The 18,739-nt window shown below is 40.4% G+C and overlaps 1 protein-coding gene across 1 annotated transcript in view; it reads left to right on the top strand.

Annotated features, from left to right (window-relative positions):
- Window positions 1-888: 888 nt before the first annotated feature.
- LOC121511398 (multiple epidermal growth factor-like domains protein 11) overlaps window positions 889-18,739 on the top strand; it is a 181,855-nt gene continuing 164,004 nt past the window's right edge. The window contains exons 1-3 of the mRNA XM_041790064.1: window positions 889-1,004; window positions 4,101-4,202; window positions 8,811-8,911. Coding sequence (XP_041645998.1) covers window positions 889-1,004; window positions 4,101-4,202; window positions 8,811-8,911 — 319 coding nt within the window. The remainder of the gene's footprint in view (window positions 1,005-4,100; window positions 4,203-8,810; window positions 8,912-18,739) is intronic.

Below are 18,739 nucleotides of genomic sequence, written 5' to 3'. Positions count from 1 at the left end.
TTAAATCATGGAGTGCATCTTTCATTTAACTAAGAAAGTGGATTCTGCTTTTATGTTACACTGTCAGTAATTATTCTAACATGGATCATTTATTAGAAATGATTCATTAAAATCCATGTTATCTCGTCGTTTTCAGCTTTTTATTCCAAAAATCCAGTCCTTGTCTACTGTATTGAATGATGTAGTGACTTGCCTCTGGCAACATGGCGGTGACGCTGACATCCGGCCAGCCAATCTCCTGTCTCATATTATGTCTCTGCTCAGTGATACGTGAACTTGGATCATAAATTGATTCATTAAAATAAATGTGACATTATCGCTGTGCTTGTTAACCCAAAAACTCACAAATGTTTTGTCTACTTGTATTTCCTTACTTGGAGGACTTGCCTCTGCTAACATGGTGGCAACACACGGAGAAAACAACAAAGAAGACATTCAGTTCAAGTGACTTCAGGTATTAGAAGACGAGATATGATGGTGATTTTCTGACTTCCGGTGAGAAGTGGAGGTCCTTGAATGCATCCAGGTACTCTTGGGTTTTTCCCTTAATAAATAAAATCATGATTTAAAAACTGACTGTTGTGTTTACTCCGGTTATCTCTATATTAACGTTAGTTTGATGGTCTGAAACATTTAAGTGTCAAAGATGCAGAGAAAGAAGAATGAAGAAGCTGGATATTGTGGATTCATTCAAGGCTTAAATGGAGGATTCAGGACCCATCTATGGGGTTAGACTTGTTTCTTTACAGCTCTGATCAGTCCTGGTAGACATCCCAGTATTTCATTCATGCTTTTTTTTGATCCATATCCAAGCAAACCAAATCTTTCCAAAGGTGAGATCTCATTTCTTTCTATCTTTGTCTTTTCAAGGACGGAGGGAGGAGGACGATGGGGGATGGTGGGGTCTCCCCCCGAGCCCTGTTGTGGCTCGCCCTGCTCGCTGTGGTCCCTCTGGCTTTGTCCCTCAACCCGGACGACCCCAACGTGTGCAGCCACTGGGAGAGGTCAGTCATTTCTCCAATATTTGAAGTGAAAAAGCAGCGCTCAAAATGCTGCAGAGAACTAATGGACTCCCCGCCACAAATCAGCTCTGAGGGTTTGCCGATAATCAGAGGAGGTTTACTCCAGGGGACACGCGGGGGCCGTAAATCCAGAGCGATGCTAATGTGACTGCCTGAGTGGTCCCGGTGCTCCGAGAGGAAAAGCACAATGTCATCTGAGCCGAGAGCGAGGCGGCAGAGTGCAGGCGCTCTGATCGATCATCTCTCAGAGTAATCATGACGAGGAGCTGTGGAAATGGATATTAGCTCTGATGACTTTTACTGTTCTCACTGCTCAGAAAGGTTAAAGTCAGTCCGTCACCTGGACTCAGCAGCAGAGAGGAGAGCAAAGCATCAGCCTGCAAATCAGCAACACAACATTCAAGATGAGGGCCGGCCTGTGTAAGGGTTCTTATAAAAACCTGGACCATTTTAGGAAATAAAATAAAGCTTTCTGAGAGAATCGATGCTTTGAAACATTCCTTAGATTTAAAACCACGCTCTCTGAGATCAATACCTGCTGTCTTTATTCTGCTTTTATAGGAAAATTAAGAGAAGAAGAACTTGTAGCTCCTTCAAACATAGTGATGCTCTGATTTTTAAGATTCAGCCCTCAGAGAGTTTGAGAAGAATCTGAAATTCTGGAGTCCAGGACCCCCTTAGGGGCGCCAGTGATCTCAGGGGGGCCAGGCTCTGTCCTGAGGTTGTTAACATTATATATACAGGAATCATGGTGTAACCCTTATAAATAATTCATACACGGGTTTTTATGGTGCGTAGGGCTACTTTGTTTGGATTTACACAAACAATAATAAAAATTTATGTTCATTTTGGCCACAAAGTATCACTATTTTTTTTGTCGGTCCTCGGGGGGCTCACATTTTCTTAGCTACAAGTAGAGGGGCTTGATGAAAAAGGTTGGAACCACTGGATTAGATAACGCTATACACTATAGCATCAAATATATCTAAAAAACACAATCTACCACATTTTCTACCATAAACCAAAGAATCAATGACCCTAAGACACAGGTGTCAAACTCAAGGCCGGTTTTACCCGGCCCAGAGGATCACATCTTGATTAGAACTGTCCTGCTATGAGGTCTGTAGATTTCCTCCAGTATAAAAATGTAAATTTAAAGATTTAAAAAATTCTTGATAAGTTATAGAAATCTGAAAAAGTAGAGAATAAATAATTAGATTAAATAATTGATTTTAAGATTTGTTAAAAAAAAAAGTCAAAATGATTAAATATCACAGTATCAATAATTCTGAGATAAAGGTCAACTTTATAAGTCTTAAAGGTCAAAATACAAAATCAAAATTCAAAATAAGGTTTTTAAAAGGTAAATATATGAGATAAAATTCTCCATCAGGAGTTTTAAAAGTGAAATATGGGATTAAAAGTCCAATTTATTAATTTAAAAGGTCAAAATATGAAATAAAAGGTCAAAATCATAAGTTTCACTCATAATCTTGGGATGCAAAATGATTTTTTTTTTTTTTCATCAGGTAAATGATTTCGACATCTAAAAAGTTAAAAAGGTAAATTTGAAGGCTCAAAATCTGAGAATTGTACATTTATTAGTTCAAAAAGGTCCAAACATGAAAGTGAAAAATAATGTTTTTAAAGGCAAATATAGTTAAAAAGAAAGTCAAAATCATGAGTTTAAAAGGTCAAAATATGAAAGAAAATCCGTAGTCATGAAATTTAAAGCCAAAATATGATTCAAAATTTAAATTGTGAGTCTAAAAGGTAAAACTATGGGATTATGAAGTCAAAGTTTGGAGTTAAAAATATGAGATAAAATACAAAATAATTGGTTAAAAAGGTCCAAATATGACTTAAAAATTAGAATTATGAATCTAAAAGCTCAAAATATTCTATGAGAAGTCAAAATTATGAGTTGAAATGCTCAAAGTATGAAATTAAAAGTCAAAATCCTGAGTTTGAGTCCTAACTGAGATACAAAATTGAAAATGTGAAATTAAAACATAAATAAATTTCTTTTCCCACATTCCTGCTTTCTTATCTAAATATTTTTACTCCTTCCTTTTTCAGATTTTGTGACTTAACAAGGAAATCTTAAATCATCAGGATAAGTTCACATTTCATACTTGAGGAAATCAGCAGACCTCAGACTGATGGACATTTAGAACAGAAACTCACAATTTTTCATTTTAAATCAAGTCTTGACCTTTTGAACTCCTAACTTTGACTTTTAATCCCATATTTTCACTTTTTAAACTCCTGATCTAGAATTCTATCTCATATTTAGACCTTTTAGAGTCACAGTTTTGAATTTTATCTTCTATTTTGACTTTTTAGACTCTAATTTTATGTTTTATCTCCTATCTTGACCTTTAAACTCATGGTTTTAACTCTCTTTCTCATATATTTGCCTTTAAAAACCTTATTTGACTTTTAATTTTGTATTTTGACCTTTAGGACTTTAAAGTTGACTTTTTTTGATCTCAGATTTATTCATGCTGTGATATTTAATCATTTTGACTTTTAAAAAAATCTTAAAATCGTTTAATTTTCCCTATAATCATTACCGTGAAAACATGGTAGACAGTTTTCAGTTAAATCCTGACCCTGTTAGGCCCTCAGGTTAGACCTAAACTTAGATTCAGGCCCTTGCTGTGATTGAGTTTGACACCCCTGCTCTTAGAGTTTAGACACGCTTTAACGTGGTTAAAATGTAGGAATGTGGTCCCATTAATGACATCTCTGGTCACATGACCGGCCGTTTGCCTGAGAGTCTGAACACACACTCTTACACACATCAAGGTTTATTTTATAATGTAATGATACTGGTCCTTATTCCAGATGTCATATGTTTTTTGCAGAACTTCCTGGGTTTAGGGTTGTCAGTGAACATTCACCTGTGCAGCTGCACTATCTTAGGCTCTTAAAGACCTGCTCCTTTCTATTTCTGTACATGTTGATGGAATCTTTGAGGGTTCGGGGCCAGCGTCATCAGTTAAAGATCAGATGGGCCGGTCTAATCAGGGAAACATGGCTGATCCTGATGATCTGTTTCCTCCATCCCTACAGCTACGCCGTGACGGTGCAGGAGTCATACGCTCATCCATTCGACCAGGTTTACTACACCCGCTGCACCGACATCCTCAACTGGTTCAAATGCACCCGACATCGGTAAGGCCACCCAATCACAGCTTTTCTTTACCAGTAGAGCTGTGACTCTTTCAGAATCTCGTGATGTAAACTGATCCCACACAAGGATCAGCTGTGAATTATTAGCTAACATTCAACGTTCAAGCATGTTAAGTGTTCAAGGTTTGCAGCTTATAGCCTTTTCATTGTGGTCAGCCATGTGACGGCTAGAGGAGAACTCCTCCCCTTCTTCAGCCGTTAGACCAGCAGGGTTTAATACCAATCCTATTATTTTAACATCAGCTGTGATCCAGAATGTCCATCACCATCTTATTACCACCTCTGCTGCTGCTTACACTTCTGCTGTGATGAAGAAACGGGGGATTTACTCTGGCTGCTGGTTCCATTGTGTTCTCACTGCAAACAAACCGCTGCAGGGTTGGTTTGGTAGTGAGACCACCTCTCTGACACAACCGCTGTGTTTGCAATGGCAAAAACTGGGTAAGAAGTGTAAAAATGGGGAGAAGAAGCGGCAAAAAATGCAGCAAGTGGCAAAAAGCAGCAAAAAATAGGGCAAAAAAATGAGTGTAAAAGTGACTTAACAAGCAAAAGGTAAGAAAAAAGCACCAAAGTGTGGCAAAAATACTGTAGAGGGTAGTCTAGCATTTAATGGCAAAGGCAGCTTTGATGGGCAGAAAGCGTAAAAAAAAAAAAAATGCAAATAGCAAAAAGCAGAGTAAAGGGGCTAAAGCAGTGGTTCTCAAACGGTGAGACAGGGCACGCTAGTGTAACTTTGTCACAAGTACTGAAAAAACCCTGAGAATGGACCCTCCCCAATAGTGATTTATTGACGATGTCAGTGTGTTGGATCAGTAGCATTGGTGCTAGCATCCTGATAAACACTTACCTCATTTAGAGCTGAAAAGCATGGGTTGAAGTTAGTGTTGAAGTTATTAATTCATGCAACTTTTAACCAAGTTGACAATTTAATCTACCCAGTTTAGCCACTTGTTTGACAACTTTAACCCTTTTGCTGCTTTATAGCATTGTTTGCCACTTCTTATTACTACTTTTGACCCATTTTTGCCACTTTTTTGGAACATTTTTGGCCACATTTAACCCTTTATTGCTACCTTTTTGCCACTTTTTGACCACTTTTGCATTTATTTGGCTGTTTTTGCTATTATTTCCATAACATTTAACACTTTTTACCACCTTTTAGCAACTGTAACCTACTTTCCTGCCACTTGTGATCTATTTTGCCACCTTTTGCCAATGTTTGTCCACTTCTGCCTTTGTTTGACCACTTTTTTTGCCCAATTTTGCCCTTTTAGATTGCTTTTAAAAATTTTTACCATCTTTTTTTTAACAACATTTAACTCTTTTTGACCACTTGTAACCAATTTTTGCCAACTTTTTGCCACTTTCTACAAGTTTTTGCCAATTTCTAGGAACTAGGAAAAAAGTGATGTCTAATGACCAAAGGTAGCTTAAATGGTGAAAATTGGGAGAAAAAATTGTGAAAAGGGGCAAAAAAATGGGCAAACAGTTGTTAAAAAAAGTGTCAAAATGGGAAAAAGTATGAAAAGTGGTATTTATTGGTAAAAGATAGCTTAAATGCATGATAAATGGCAAAAAAAAGGTGGAAAAGGGCAAAAATTGGATAAAAGAGGCAAAAAATGGGTAAAAAGTTTCAAAAAAAGTGTCAAATTGGGCAAAAAAAGTGGTATTTAATGGCAAAAGGTTGCTTAAGTGGGCAAAATGGGGTAAAAGTGGCAAAAAGAAGTGTCTGAAATGGGACAAAAACTAGGAAAAAAAAGTGTTATTTAATGACAAAAGATAGCTTAAATGGGTGAAAATTGGGAGAAAAAATTGTTAAAGCATCTTTTTGACGCTTTCAGCAAGTTTTTGCCAATTTCAACCCACAGTTTGGCCACTTGTTTTACCAATTTTCGCCAATTTCTGACTGTGTTTTGCCACTTTTTGCCCAATTTTGCCATGTTTTTTCTTCTCTTTTAACTCATTTTAGCCACCTTTCAGACACCTTTTGCCAGTTCCATGATCCCCCAGTTGGCTGGACCCCAGAAAGCTCTCCCCTTTATCGCCCCTTATAGGCCACCTTGACTGTAACATTATTTAAAAAGTCTATTTTCTATCAATTTAAATAAGGTGTGCCTTGAGATTCTGGCTTAACCTTAGGTGTGCCTTTGAAAATGAAAAATGAAAGAAGTTTGAAAATCACTGGGCTAAAGAATGGTATAAAAGTGGCAAAGATGGGCAAAAAGCTGCAAAAGAAGTGGCAAAGCAAGTTTAAAGCAGTGAAAATGGATTAAAAGTGGCAAAAAAGACAAAAATTAGCAAAAAACCCTGCAAATCCAGGCAATGGAAATAAACAGACACAAAATGAAGGGTGACAATTAAAGACAACTGTGTAAATGTGGAAAACAAACAAAATAATTTGACTTGCAGTGGAAAATTCTGAGGTCAAAGTTTCCCTTTTTAAAGGTTTTCTAGGGGAATGATATTTCAAATTGAGACATAAAAGAGTCACAAAACAGAAGAGCCACAAAACATCACAGAAGAGCCACAAAACATCACAGAAGAGCCACAAAACATCACAGAAGAGCCACAAAACAGAAGAGCCATAAAACAGAAGAGCCACAAAACATCACAGAAGAGCCATAAAACAGAAGAGCCACAAAACATCACAGAAGAGCCACAAAACAGAAGAGCCACAAAACATCACAGAAGAGCCACAAAACATCACAGAAGAGCCACAAAACAGAAGAGCCACAAAACAGAAGAGCCACAAAACATCACAGAAGAGCCATAAAACATCACAGAAGAGCCATAAAACAGAAGAGCCACAAAACAGAAGAGCCACAAAACATCACAGAAGAGCCATAAAACAGAAGAGCCACAAAACAGAAGAGCCACAAAACATCACAGAAGAGCCACAAAACATCACAGAAGAGCCATAAAACAGAAGAGCCACAAAACAGAAGAGCCACAAAACAGAAGAGCCACAAAACATCACAGAAGAGCCACAAAACATCACAGAAGAGCCACAAAACAGAAGAGCCACAAAACAGAAGAGCCACAAAACATCACAGAAGAGCCACAAAACAGAAGAGCCACAAAACATCACAGAAGAGCCACAAAACATAAGAGAAGAGCCACAAAACATCACAGAAGAGCCACAAAACATCACAGAAGAGCCACAAAACAGAAGAGCCACAAAACATCACAGAAGAGCCACAAAACAGAAGAGCCACAAAACATCACAGAAGAGCCACAAAACAGAAGAGCCACAAAACATCACAGAAGAGCCACAAAACATCACAGAAGAGCCACAAAGCAGAAGAGCCACAAAACAGAAGAGCCAAAAAAACAGAAGAGCCACAAAACATCACAGAAGTGCCACAAAACATCACAGAACAGCCACAAAACATCACAGAAGAGCCACAAAACATCACAGAAGAGCCACAAAACAGAAGAGCCACAAAACATCACAGAAGAGCCACAAAACATCACAGAAGAGCCATAAAACAGAAGAGCCACAAAACATCACAGAAGAGCCACAAAACAGAAGAGCCACAAAACAGAAGAGCCACAAAACATCACAGAAGAGCCACAAAACAGAAGAGCCACAAAACATCACAGAAGAGCCACAAAACATCACAGAAGAGCCACAAAACAGAAGAGCCACAAAACAGAAGAGCCACAAAACATCACAGAAGAGCCACAAAACAGAAGAGCCACAAAACATCACAGAAGAGCCACAAAACAGAGGAGCCAGGCGTTGAGTATCACTGATCTAGGTAAAGCAGCTTGAGGTCTGCTCTTTAAACCAGTTTGCAAACAAACTAAATTAGAGGACTTCTATTTATCTGGGGAATTACTTAAAGGTACTTTTACTGGACTAAACTATAAATAGTGACACCTTTTCATAGAAGGATGTTCTATCTAAGTGACCGATGTCTCTAACAACAAAGCCTCTCCATCTTTTATCAGTGATGGTGTCTCCTCTCTATCTATCTCCTCCTCTTGTTGCAGTCGTGATGAGCGACCGGCGGTATATCGCCTTTAACGACCACATTAAGCTTTAAGGCGTCGCCATTGATCTGAAGCTGAAAATGTCAGACAGACAACATCGACGTCCTTGAAGGAGAGAAGAAAACTCTAACCTCAAACGTTAAAGTGTCGCTGGTTTAAAAGAAGAAAGGAGAAGTAAAGACAGTTTTACTTTATCCCAGCAACACCACAACACACGGCATCAGCGTGAACAGATGATTTCAGACCGGTAGTTTTATCCTTGAAATAACAATCAGGCCTAAACAAGAATGATTACAAAGACACATTAAAGTTAAGGGAGCAACGTGATGGTTTTAGTAAGGATATATGGCATTTATCTGGGTTTCATGTGAACAGTAATGGAGAATGAGAAAACAGCGTTAGCAGACATGATAAACTCACAAAACAACCCAAAACATTCACGTTTAATGCTAGAAGACCTGAAACAAAGCAGACTCATATCCAAAGTGAACAGAAATACCCGACAACCACACACCGGCCTCCTCCATAGATACAGGTCTACCACAGAGAGGTTCATGTAGCTTCAGTCCTCACTCTGCTGTTCTCTACATCCAGGATCAGCTACAAGACGGCGTACCGGCGAGGAGTTCGGACCATGTACAGACGTCGCTCACAGTGCTGCCCAGGCTTCTACGAGAGCGGAAACCTCTGTGTTCGTAAGTCCTTCAGTATTCCTCTATATTGACTTTATTAAGGTGTAGGTTTGCTCAGTGCTTCATGGTCTTCATGAACCACTCTGTAGACCCTCTGAGCATCACACAGCAGAGCCTTTACTGCATCTGGACCCAGCTGTCTGCTGCACAGGTGGGTGAGAGCAGAGGTGTGTGGCGCTATCATACGCTCTGTGTAAAGTGTTTAGGTGTTCACCTCCGCTGTCATTTTTACACTCTGGGCCATGCGTCGACATAGAAAATGACTTTAGACTGTGTCAGAGCTGCTCTTCAGAATATACCACACTGCTGTTTCAAGTATTAACGTCATAAAAAGCTAAGTGATTGAGCAAACGACAAGGCTAACTCATATGTACTGTACTTCTAAAAACAGTTAAGATCAGTGTTAACCCTGCTCAGCCAAAGAGCCAAATTGTCAAAAAATACCTTTGCAAGAGTCACAATCTAAGTGGTGAGAAGTGGCAACCAAAATAAGCTAAAAGTAGAAAAAATGGTTAAAAGTAGCAAAAAAAAGGGGGGTGAAAAGGGACAAAATAGGTATAAAATGTTTGGGAATGAGATCCTGCCCCAAGTGGAGGAGTTCAAGTATCTCGGGGTCTTGTTCACGAGTGAGGGGAGAATGGAGCGGGAGATCGACAGGCGGATCGGTGCGGCGTCAGCAATGATGCACTCTCTGCATCGGTCTGTCATGGTGAAGTAAGAGCTGAGTCTAAAGGCGAAGCTCTCAATTTACCGGTCCATCTATGTTCCTACCCTCACCTATGGTCACGAGCTGTGGGCAGTGACCGAAAGAACGAGATACAGGCGGCCGAAATTAGTTTCCACCACAGGGTGTCTGGGCTCTCCCTTAGGGATAGGGTGAGAAGCTCAGCCATCCAGGACAGACTCGGAGTAGAGCTGCTGCTCCTCCATGTCAAGAGGAGCCAGATGAGGTGGCTCATGCATCTGGTCCAGATGCCTCCTGGACGCCTCCCTGGTGAGGTGTTCCGGGCAGGTCCTACTGGGAGGAGGAAGACCCAGGACACGCTGGAGAGACTATGTCTCTTGACTGGCCTGGGAACGCCTTGGGATCCCCCGGGAAGAGCTGGATGAAGTGGCCGGGGATTGGGAAGTCTGGGCTTCCCTGCTTAAGCTTCTGCCCTGCAAACCTGACCTTGGATAAGCGGAAGAAGATGGATGGAGATAAAAAAATGGCAAAAAACTTGTTGAAAAGTGGCAAAAACAGATGAGAAGTGACAAAAAAATCAGTTACGGGGGAAAAATGGTTGAAAAGTGACCAAAATGGATAAAAAGCAGCAAAATGGGAAAAGGTGGCAATCAATGGCAAAAGGCAGCTTAAGCGGGTAAAACAAGGCAAAAAAGGGGAAAAATTGCAAGTAGCAAAAAAGCAGGATGAAAGTGGCAGAACTGATGAAAAACAGGCAAAAACAGGATTAAAGTGGCAAAAATAGGCTAAAAGAAAAAAAAAAGGTGATTAAAAGTGGCAAGAAAATTTTAAAAAAAGGACAGTAAGGGTAAAAAATAATGCTTGACAATTCAGTTTGACAGTGAAACCCTACTGTATAAATGTGGGAAATGAATAACCTTGCAGAGCAGATGGATGCGCCCGTTTCCTTGTTTTTCACTGGTGAATCCATCTTGTTAAAGGGATACTTCAACATTTTGGCAAATTCGTCCATTGCCATAATCCCTATAGTCTTAGTAATAGGTTCATTACCTTTAGTTGTCGGTGCAAGCTATTTTTAGATTGCCGTCGAGAGTTCGGACCTGCTGTGCCAACTCAATGTAAGCAGACGGTATTCTGGCCTTCCCTCATCAAACTCATCAAATACACAATCCAACAACTCCAAAACGCTCTCGTGGACAAGTTGTGACCTGCACATTCACCACGCTATGAAATAATAACGTATAATTATGTAACATTACAATTATTATTTGCCAAAATGTTGAAGTATCCCTTTAAGCTCCCATCTGAAACGTTTGGGCCCGGTTAGAAAGTGACAGGACCAATCAGTGACGAGAGGCAGCACTTTCAGGTGCGGCGGAGTCGTGACGTAAGCAAGCATCAACAAGAGGCTGGTGCAATTATGGCGGAAGAGGTTAGCGTGGATGCTGCTAAAGCGCCAGTTTTATCAGAACTTGTCGACATTTCTTGGTTAAAAGAAGAACAAAGAACAGCAGTGAGTTGTTTTCTTTTCAAAAACCACAAAACTCGTGTACTGACATGTCTACAGTCGCCATGTTTCGCATTATTCCTCAGTAGCTGCGCACGCGCACCTCGATAGCAACTACGTCACGTGTTTTGTTGCTCTGATTGGCCGTAGAGATGTGACAGACAGAACGTCCATCCAATCACACTCTGAGATTTTTCAAAGCCTCTGCCTTTTCCCAAACATTTCCTATTGAAGCTTTCCCAGATGGATGTGTGAAACTAACCCCTCTGGCGTGTCAGGTTAGGAAATGAATTGATTAATGAGGGAATAATATTTCAAATTAAGACATAAAAGAGCCACACGTTGAGTATCACTGCTTTAAATTATTCCGTTTTTTCTTTCTTTCATTTTTTTGCTGGCCATGTTTGGCATTATTGTCCCAAAAATGATCAATCAGACCAGCTTTAAAAATACAGAGTAAATCAATACCAGCACATCCCCTCTGTTTGCCATCAGACGTCACCGTCTCCAGGATTCAGCTGTTTTGCACCTCAAAGAAACGTTGTCTCCGAACAAACAGAATGATTTTCCTGTCATCTGCATCGTTATTTCCAAACTTTATATTTTCTCTCTCCACTCCGTGCACATGCAGGATTCCAGCTTGTTAAAATTGCAGCGAATGATGTGGAACAGTGATTCAATCTCTGTGGTTATCTCCTCACCTGCGTCAGGTGGTTATCTCTGCTTGGAGCTGTCATACCTGGATCAATCTCAGCCGCTTACGTCTCTGCTTGTACAGTTTCACCCCACAAAGCTTTGAGTGTAACTTAAACAGAAAAACACAGAAATAAAAATAAAATAGAAAAGGAAAAACAGCCTGAAAATTCACCCTGCAGGCACAAAACACCTACTAATAAAGAGCCAGTGCTGATCAAATATCCCTCTTAAATAAATCTGTGTCTGGTTCTGCAGATGTGCTGTCAGAGATAGAGTCTCATTGGCTCCATTCTTTATTTCTCCGTCTTTAATTTAGAGAAGAAAAAAACCTTTAAACTCCTTGATATTTGTTAAATCCTCATCATCAACACATGAAGGAGGGTAATTGCTACAAGCTTTGTGCCTTTGAGTGTAAGACAGATCTGTTTTCAGTAAAAACTGGTCAGTGTGATAAAACCAGCAACATTTTCTCATTAAAGTCACAGAAAAAAGACGAATCCAACATAAAACAGAACATCAGACAATTAGATAGAGCAGACGAGACGGCAGATGTTGTCTCAGAGCTGATAGCACACAAACATCTGAGTCTGAGTTTCACTCTAAATCCAGACATCGGCTTCTGTTTTTAATGTTGGAGGAAGAAAAACACGCTGCATCTGGTCCTTTTATTCTGCTCTTTATCTCAGCACATCTGACAGAGCTCCCAATCATCCCAGCGCCTCGTCTGCTCTCAAGTCCATCTGTAGACCAAGACCAGGTCTTTGTCTCTGCAGGCGTCAGGATGTATGAGAACTCCAAATCTATAAAAACTATATAAATTAACATTATAGCTCCTAACCATGATCCCATACTGTCAGTAATAACAGCTTTTCTATTCCTGTAATCCAGGGGTGTCAAACTCAATCACAGCAAGACCGGGTTCTGGATTCAGGACTAACCTGAGGGCCTAACAGGGTCAAGATCTAACTGAAAACTGTCTACCGTGTTTTCACAGGTAATGATTGTAGGGAAAATTAAACAGTGATGATAAATGATTTTAAGATTTCTAAAAAAAAAAAAAATAAAAATGATTAAATATCACAGCATCAATAAATCTGAGATTAAAAGTCAACTTTATAAGTCCTGAAGGTCAAAATACAAAATGAAAAGTCAAAATAAGGTTTTTAAAAGGCAAAGACAGAGATAGAGAGTTAAAATCAGAGTTTGAAGGTCAAGATATGAGACAAAATACAAAATCAAGAGTTTTAAAAGAAGATAAAATTTCATAATTGTTGCTCGAAAAGGTCAAAATATGAGATAAAATTCTCAATCAGGAGTTTAAAGAGTGAAAACATGGGATTAAAAGTCAAAGTTAGGAGTTTAAAAGGTGAAGATATGGTTTAAAATGAAAAACTGGGAATCTTAAAGGTCACAGTATGAGAGAAAAGGTCAAAATGATGAATTTAAAAGGTCAAAATATGAAATAAAGTCAAAATCATAAGTTTCAGTCATAATCTTGGGATGCAAAATGAAAATATGAAATGAAAACACAAATTAATTTCTTTTCCTCATTCCTGACTTTTTATCGAATTATTTCTACTCTCTACTTTTTCAGATTTTACTTAACAAGGATTTTTGTAATCTTCAAGGTTAATTTTACATTTCTATACTGGAGGAAATCTGCAGACCTCATAGCAGCAGGCCAGTTCTAATTAAGATATGATCTGTGGGCCTGTGGGTAAAACTGCACCGCAGGCCACATTTGGCCCCCGGGCCTTGAATTTGACACCCGTGCTTTAATCTTTGTGATCCAAAGAAAGAGATTTTCTGCACGAACTTGGTCTGACACAGTCTGATGTAAAAGACTAAAAATGTCTAATGGAGCCATTAACCAAAGCTAACAGGTTCATATGGTGTAAACATTTCACCTCTGTGCTCCAGATAACAGCACTAGTACCGGTGTTCACAGTCAAAGCTGCTTCAGGAGCCGACTGAGAGAGAATCATTCCCGTCTTCTCGATGTTTTCATATTCACACCAAAGCTGAACAGAGACTCTGTCACCCTCCTTTCTTTCCTCTTGTTTCAACATACCCTTGCAAGTACCATGGAGGGGAACAATCATTAAAAATGTGTGTTTTTAAATGAATAAAGCATGCACACAGTTGACTAATTTATTCTTTTGCATTAGCTAATACTCCTGACACCGAGCCTTCATTTAAACAGAAATAACAGAGCACACTGAACCATGGTCAATGTTAAAATGAATCAATATTGTGTGCTTCTTTTCAGCTGCATTTGTTTATCTAAAGGATAGATAAGACGTGGATTTATTTTGCCCTCTAGTCTGGTTCATGAAAATTAATCAGATTACACAGTAGATTTAATGGTGAGTCACAACAAGCTGATGGGACATGGTTTTTAAGACACCCAGAAGAAAAGTATTTCTGTTACAGACTCAGGTTCTCATTGTGTCTGACCTTAAATCAAACAAATGCAGGTTAAAGTTTGAGCCCTGGGCCCCAGGTAGGCTCAGGTAGAGCGGGGACCATGTACAGAGGCGCACTGGTCACATGATCAGTTCCTGGTGCCAGCTCTGTTTGGTACTTGTTCTCCTCACACTCTTCCCCTCCCTCTAGCTTTCTGATCAATACAAGCAAAAAGGCCAAAGAACCTTAAAAGGTTTGATTCTTATACACTATATTGCCAAAAGTATTGACTCACCCATACAAATAATGTAAATCAGGTGTTCCAATCACTTCCATGTCCACAGGTGTATAAAATCATCACCTAGGCATGCAGACTGTTTCTACAAACATTTGTGAAAGAATGGCTCGCTCTCAGGAGCTCAGTGAATTCCAGCGTGGTACTGTGATAGGATGCCACCTGTGCAACAAGTCCAGTGGTGAAATTTCCTGGCTCCTAAATATTCCACAGTCAGCTGTCAGTGGTATTATAACAAGGTGGAAGCCATTGGGAACGACAGCAACTCAGCCACCAAGTGGTAGGCCACGTAAAATGATGGAGCAGGGTCAGCGGATGCTGAGGTCATAGTGCGCAGAGGTCTCCAACCTTCTGCAGAGTCAATGGCTACAGACCTCAAAACTTCATGTGGCCTTCAGATTAGCTCAAGAACAGTGGTAGAGAGCTTCATGAATGGGTTTCCATGGTAACAGCTGCATCCAAGCCATACAACACCAAGTGCAATGTAAAGCGTGGGATGCAGTGGTGCAAAGCACGCCACCACTGGACTCTAGAGCAGTGGAGACGCCTTCTCTGGAGTGACCAATCACGCTTCTCCATCTGGCAATCTGATGGATGAGTCTGGGTTTGGCAGTTGCCAGAAGAACAGTACTTGTCTGACTGCATTGTGCCAAGTGTAAAGTTTGGTGGAGGGGGGATTATGGTGTGGGCTTGTTTTCCGGAGCTGGGCTTGGCCCCTTAGTTCCAGTCAAAGGAACTCTGAATGCTTCAGCATACCAACAGATTTTGGACAACTCCATGCTCCCAACTTTGTGGGAACGGTTTGGGGATGGCCCCTTCCTGTTCCAACATGACTGTGCACCAGTGCACAAAGCAAGGTCCATAAAGACATGGATGAGAGAGTTTGGTGTGGATGAACTTGACTGGCCTGCACAGAGTCCTGACCTCAACCCCATAGAACACCTTTGGGATGAACTAGAGTGGAGACTGAGAGCCAGGACTTCTCGTCCAACATCGGTTGTACATGTACAACCAACTTATGTGGCTTTTCTACTACGGCTTTTGGCTGCGCCGTGCCAAACAAAGCCGTGCTGATTTGCTTTACCATCACCAGTTTGGCTGAACCAAACCATGCTCAAAAGGCCCTGCTTATGAGCAGGATATTAAGCAGAATAATTTATTATATAATGCAATAATGCAAGTACATTTAATTTAGCTGTAGTAAAAAAAATGCACATAATTTGGGAAATTATGTAAAAAAAAAAACATCAAAATGCATATTTGTTTGTTAAAATGATGCAACATTTGTTGCTTGGCTAGCCGGCTAAGGGGAGCCCTGTGTAATATTTTTTCTAGGGGCCCTGAATCCCTAGCCACGCCCCTGCAGGTACAGGAGCATATGAAGGGTCCAGGCTGCTTCATCCTCGACCCTCTACTGCTCTGGGCTCCTGATGGTCCCCCCACTCTACAAACTTAAGTGTTAGATGTGTAAATTCACTTGTGAAGCCTTTTATAAACCTCTTTTAACATCTGTCAGAGACAGAGAACATCTTCCTGCTCGTGCTTCCATCTCAGCCTCGTGCTCCCTCCATCATGAATTATCCAGTCTAGATGGTAAACTCTATAGAGTCACGTTCTTCTTTCTTATAAAGAGACAGAGTGAATGGGTCTGCCTGGGGGGTCAGGACCAGCGTATTGTGTGTCTTTATTCAATGTCTGCTTGTAAACAACTTTATTAGATTCTCTGAGGGGAGGCAGACAAATATCCCCGTGCTCTATTGTGAGGCTCGCTGGTTTGATGGCTTGAAGCTAATTTCCCGATGTGATCCTGGAGGAGACGCCTGCCTGCTCGGCTAACGCTAACATCCTCTGACAGCTCTATTGTCCAGTGACGTGAGCAGCTTGAGCTAATTGAAAGGTTTTCCTCTCCAACACACAAAAGAGGATGGGGTGGGGGTGGGGGGTCCTAACATGATAAGAGGGCTTTCCTCTCTCTGTTTCCTGCTCTGGTTTTCATTTAATGTTAATCTGCAGTTCTTTAAAGGAGCTCTCCCTTTTTTTCTGTCTTCCTGACCATCAAACTGATAAACCTTCTGTAGTTAAACTTCACTGTCTCACACGTACCATGAACCTTCTGCTATTTCTCATCACTGCCTGGGTCGTTTTTCTCCTTTCACTCTCATTTGTCCCTCAATCACCTCTTTTCTCACCGTTTACCCTCCTCCTCCTTGAACTTGTTTTCCTCTCTGGCCATTGAACCCGAGCCGCTCACCTCTGTGACCTCATCACCGATTGACCCGCTTCAGTCTTCACCCGTCTCCCTCCCCTCCCCCTCCCCTTTCCAAAACCAGCTCTGATTCTAGCCATTTCTTCACAGAAAGTTTGAGAATCTGAAATCTGATTTTTGATCACATCTTAAAATGAATTACACAGCCTGTGCGGTTTCTCCCTCCCTTCATGGAAAAATAACTGCAAAGTTTTAAAATAAAATTACATTTTATCCTGTCATATCAACTCTCAGATGTTGATCAGAGTGGGCTTAGAGCTTTTCTAACAAATCAGAGAGGTGGTGAGCCCCATTGTCTGTATGACAGCGTGCCTTTTCTAGATGAGTGCATTGTTTCTTTTTAGCACCTTAAACCAGGTAATGGTGGTTTTATATGTTCATAAACCAGGGGTGTCAAACTCAAGGCCCGGGGGCCAAATCTGGCCCACAAGATGATCTCATATTTCTGTTCTAACTGTCCCATCAGTCTGAGGTCTGCAGATTTCCTCAAGTATAAAAATGTGAACTTATCCTGATGATTTAAGATTTCCCTGTTAAGTCACAAAATCTGAAAAAGTAAGGAGTAAAAATATTTAGATAAGAAGTCAGGAATGTGGGGAAAGAAATTAATTTGTGTTTTAATTTAATTTCAAAACATAGCCTTCCAACACCTTCAAACCTAAAATATCTAAATGTTATGAGTCCCTGCTTTACTCCCTTAGTTGTCTTGTTTCCACTGTATGTATAGTTGAAACCAGAAGTTTACATACACTATATAAAAAGGCACATAAACTTTTTTTTCTCACCATCTAACATTAAATCAGATTAAACTTTATCTGTTTTTGGTCAATTAGGATTACCAAAATTATTTCTATTTGCTAAATGCCAGAATAATGAGAGAGATCATTTTTTAGACATTTTTTAAATTATTTTCTTAAGAGTGAGAAGTTTACATACACTAAGATTACTATGCCTTTAAACAATCTGTGAAAGCCCAGATGATGATGTCATGTCTTTGGAAGCCTCTGACAGGTTTATTGACAACATTTGAGTTAATTAGAGGCACACCTGTGGATGTGTTTTAAGGCACACCTGAAACACACTGCTTCTTTGTGTAACATCATGGGAAAATCAAAAGAAATCAGCCAAGATATCAGGAAGAGAATTGTGGACTTGCACAAGTCTGGTTCATCCTTGGGTGCAATTTCCAGATGCCTGAAGGTGCCACGTTCATCTGTTCAAACAATTATACGCAAGTATAAACACCATGGGAATGTCCAGCCATCATACCGCTCAGGAAGGAGACGGGTTCTGTGTCCCAGAGATGAATGTGCTTTGGTCCAAAAAGTGCATCTCAACCCAAGAACAAAAGCAACAGACCTTGTGAAGATGCTGGCTGAAGCTGGTAAGAGTGTGTCATTATCAACAGTCAAACGAGTCCTGTACCCACATGGGCTGAAAGGCCACTCTCTCAGGAAGAAGCCATTACTCCAAAAGAAGCCTAAAAAAGCCAGATTACAGTTTGCAAATGCACACAGGGACAAAGACCTTAATTTCTGGAGACATGTTCTGTGGTCTGACGAATCTAAAATGGAACTTTTTGGCCATAATGACCATCGTTACATTTGGAGAAAAAAGGGGGAAGCTTGCAAGCCTGAGAACACCATCCCAACTGTGAAACATGGGGGTGGCAGCATCATGTTGTGGGGTTGTTTTGCTGCAGGAGGGACTGGTGCACTTCACAAAATAGATGGCATCATGAGGAAAGAACATTATGTGGAAATACTGAAGCAACATCTCAAGACATCAGCCAGGAAGTTAAAGCTTGGGCGCAAATGGGTTTTCCAAATGGACAATGACCCTAAGCATACTGCCAAACTGGTTACAAAGTGGCTTAAGGATAACAAAGTCAGTGTTTTGGAGTGGCCATCATAAAGCCCTGATCTCAATCCCACTGAAAATTTATGGGCAGAGCTGAAAAGGCATGTGTGAGCAAG

This window comes from Cheilinus undulatus, linkage group 1 (assembly GCF_018320785.1).
Source record: "Cheilinus undulatus linkage group 1, ASM1832078v1, whole genome shotgun sequence".
In the NCBI taxonomy this organism is placed as follows: domain Eukaryota; kingdom Metazoa; phylum Chordata; class Actinopteri; order Labriformes; family Labridae; genus Cheilinus; species Cheilinus undulatus.
Note: the sequence above shows the minus strand (reverse complement) of the source record. Positions and strands in the feature narration are given on the sequence as shown.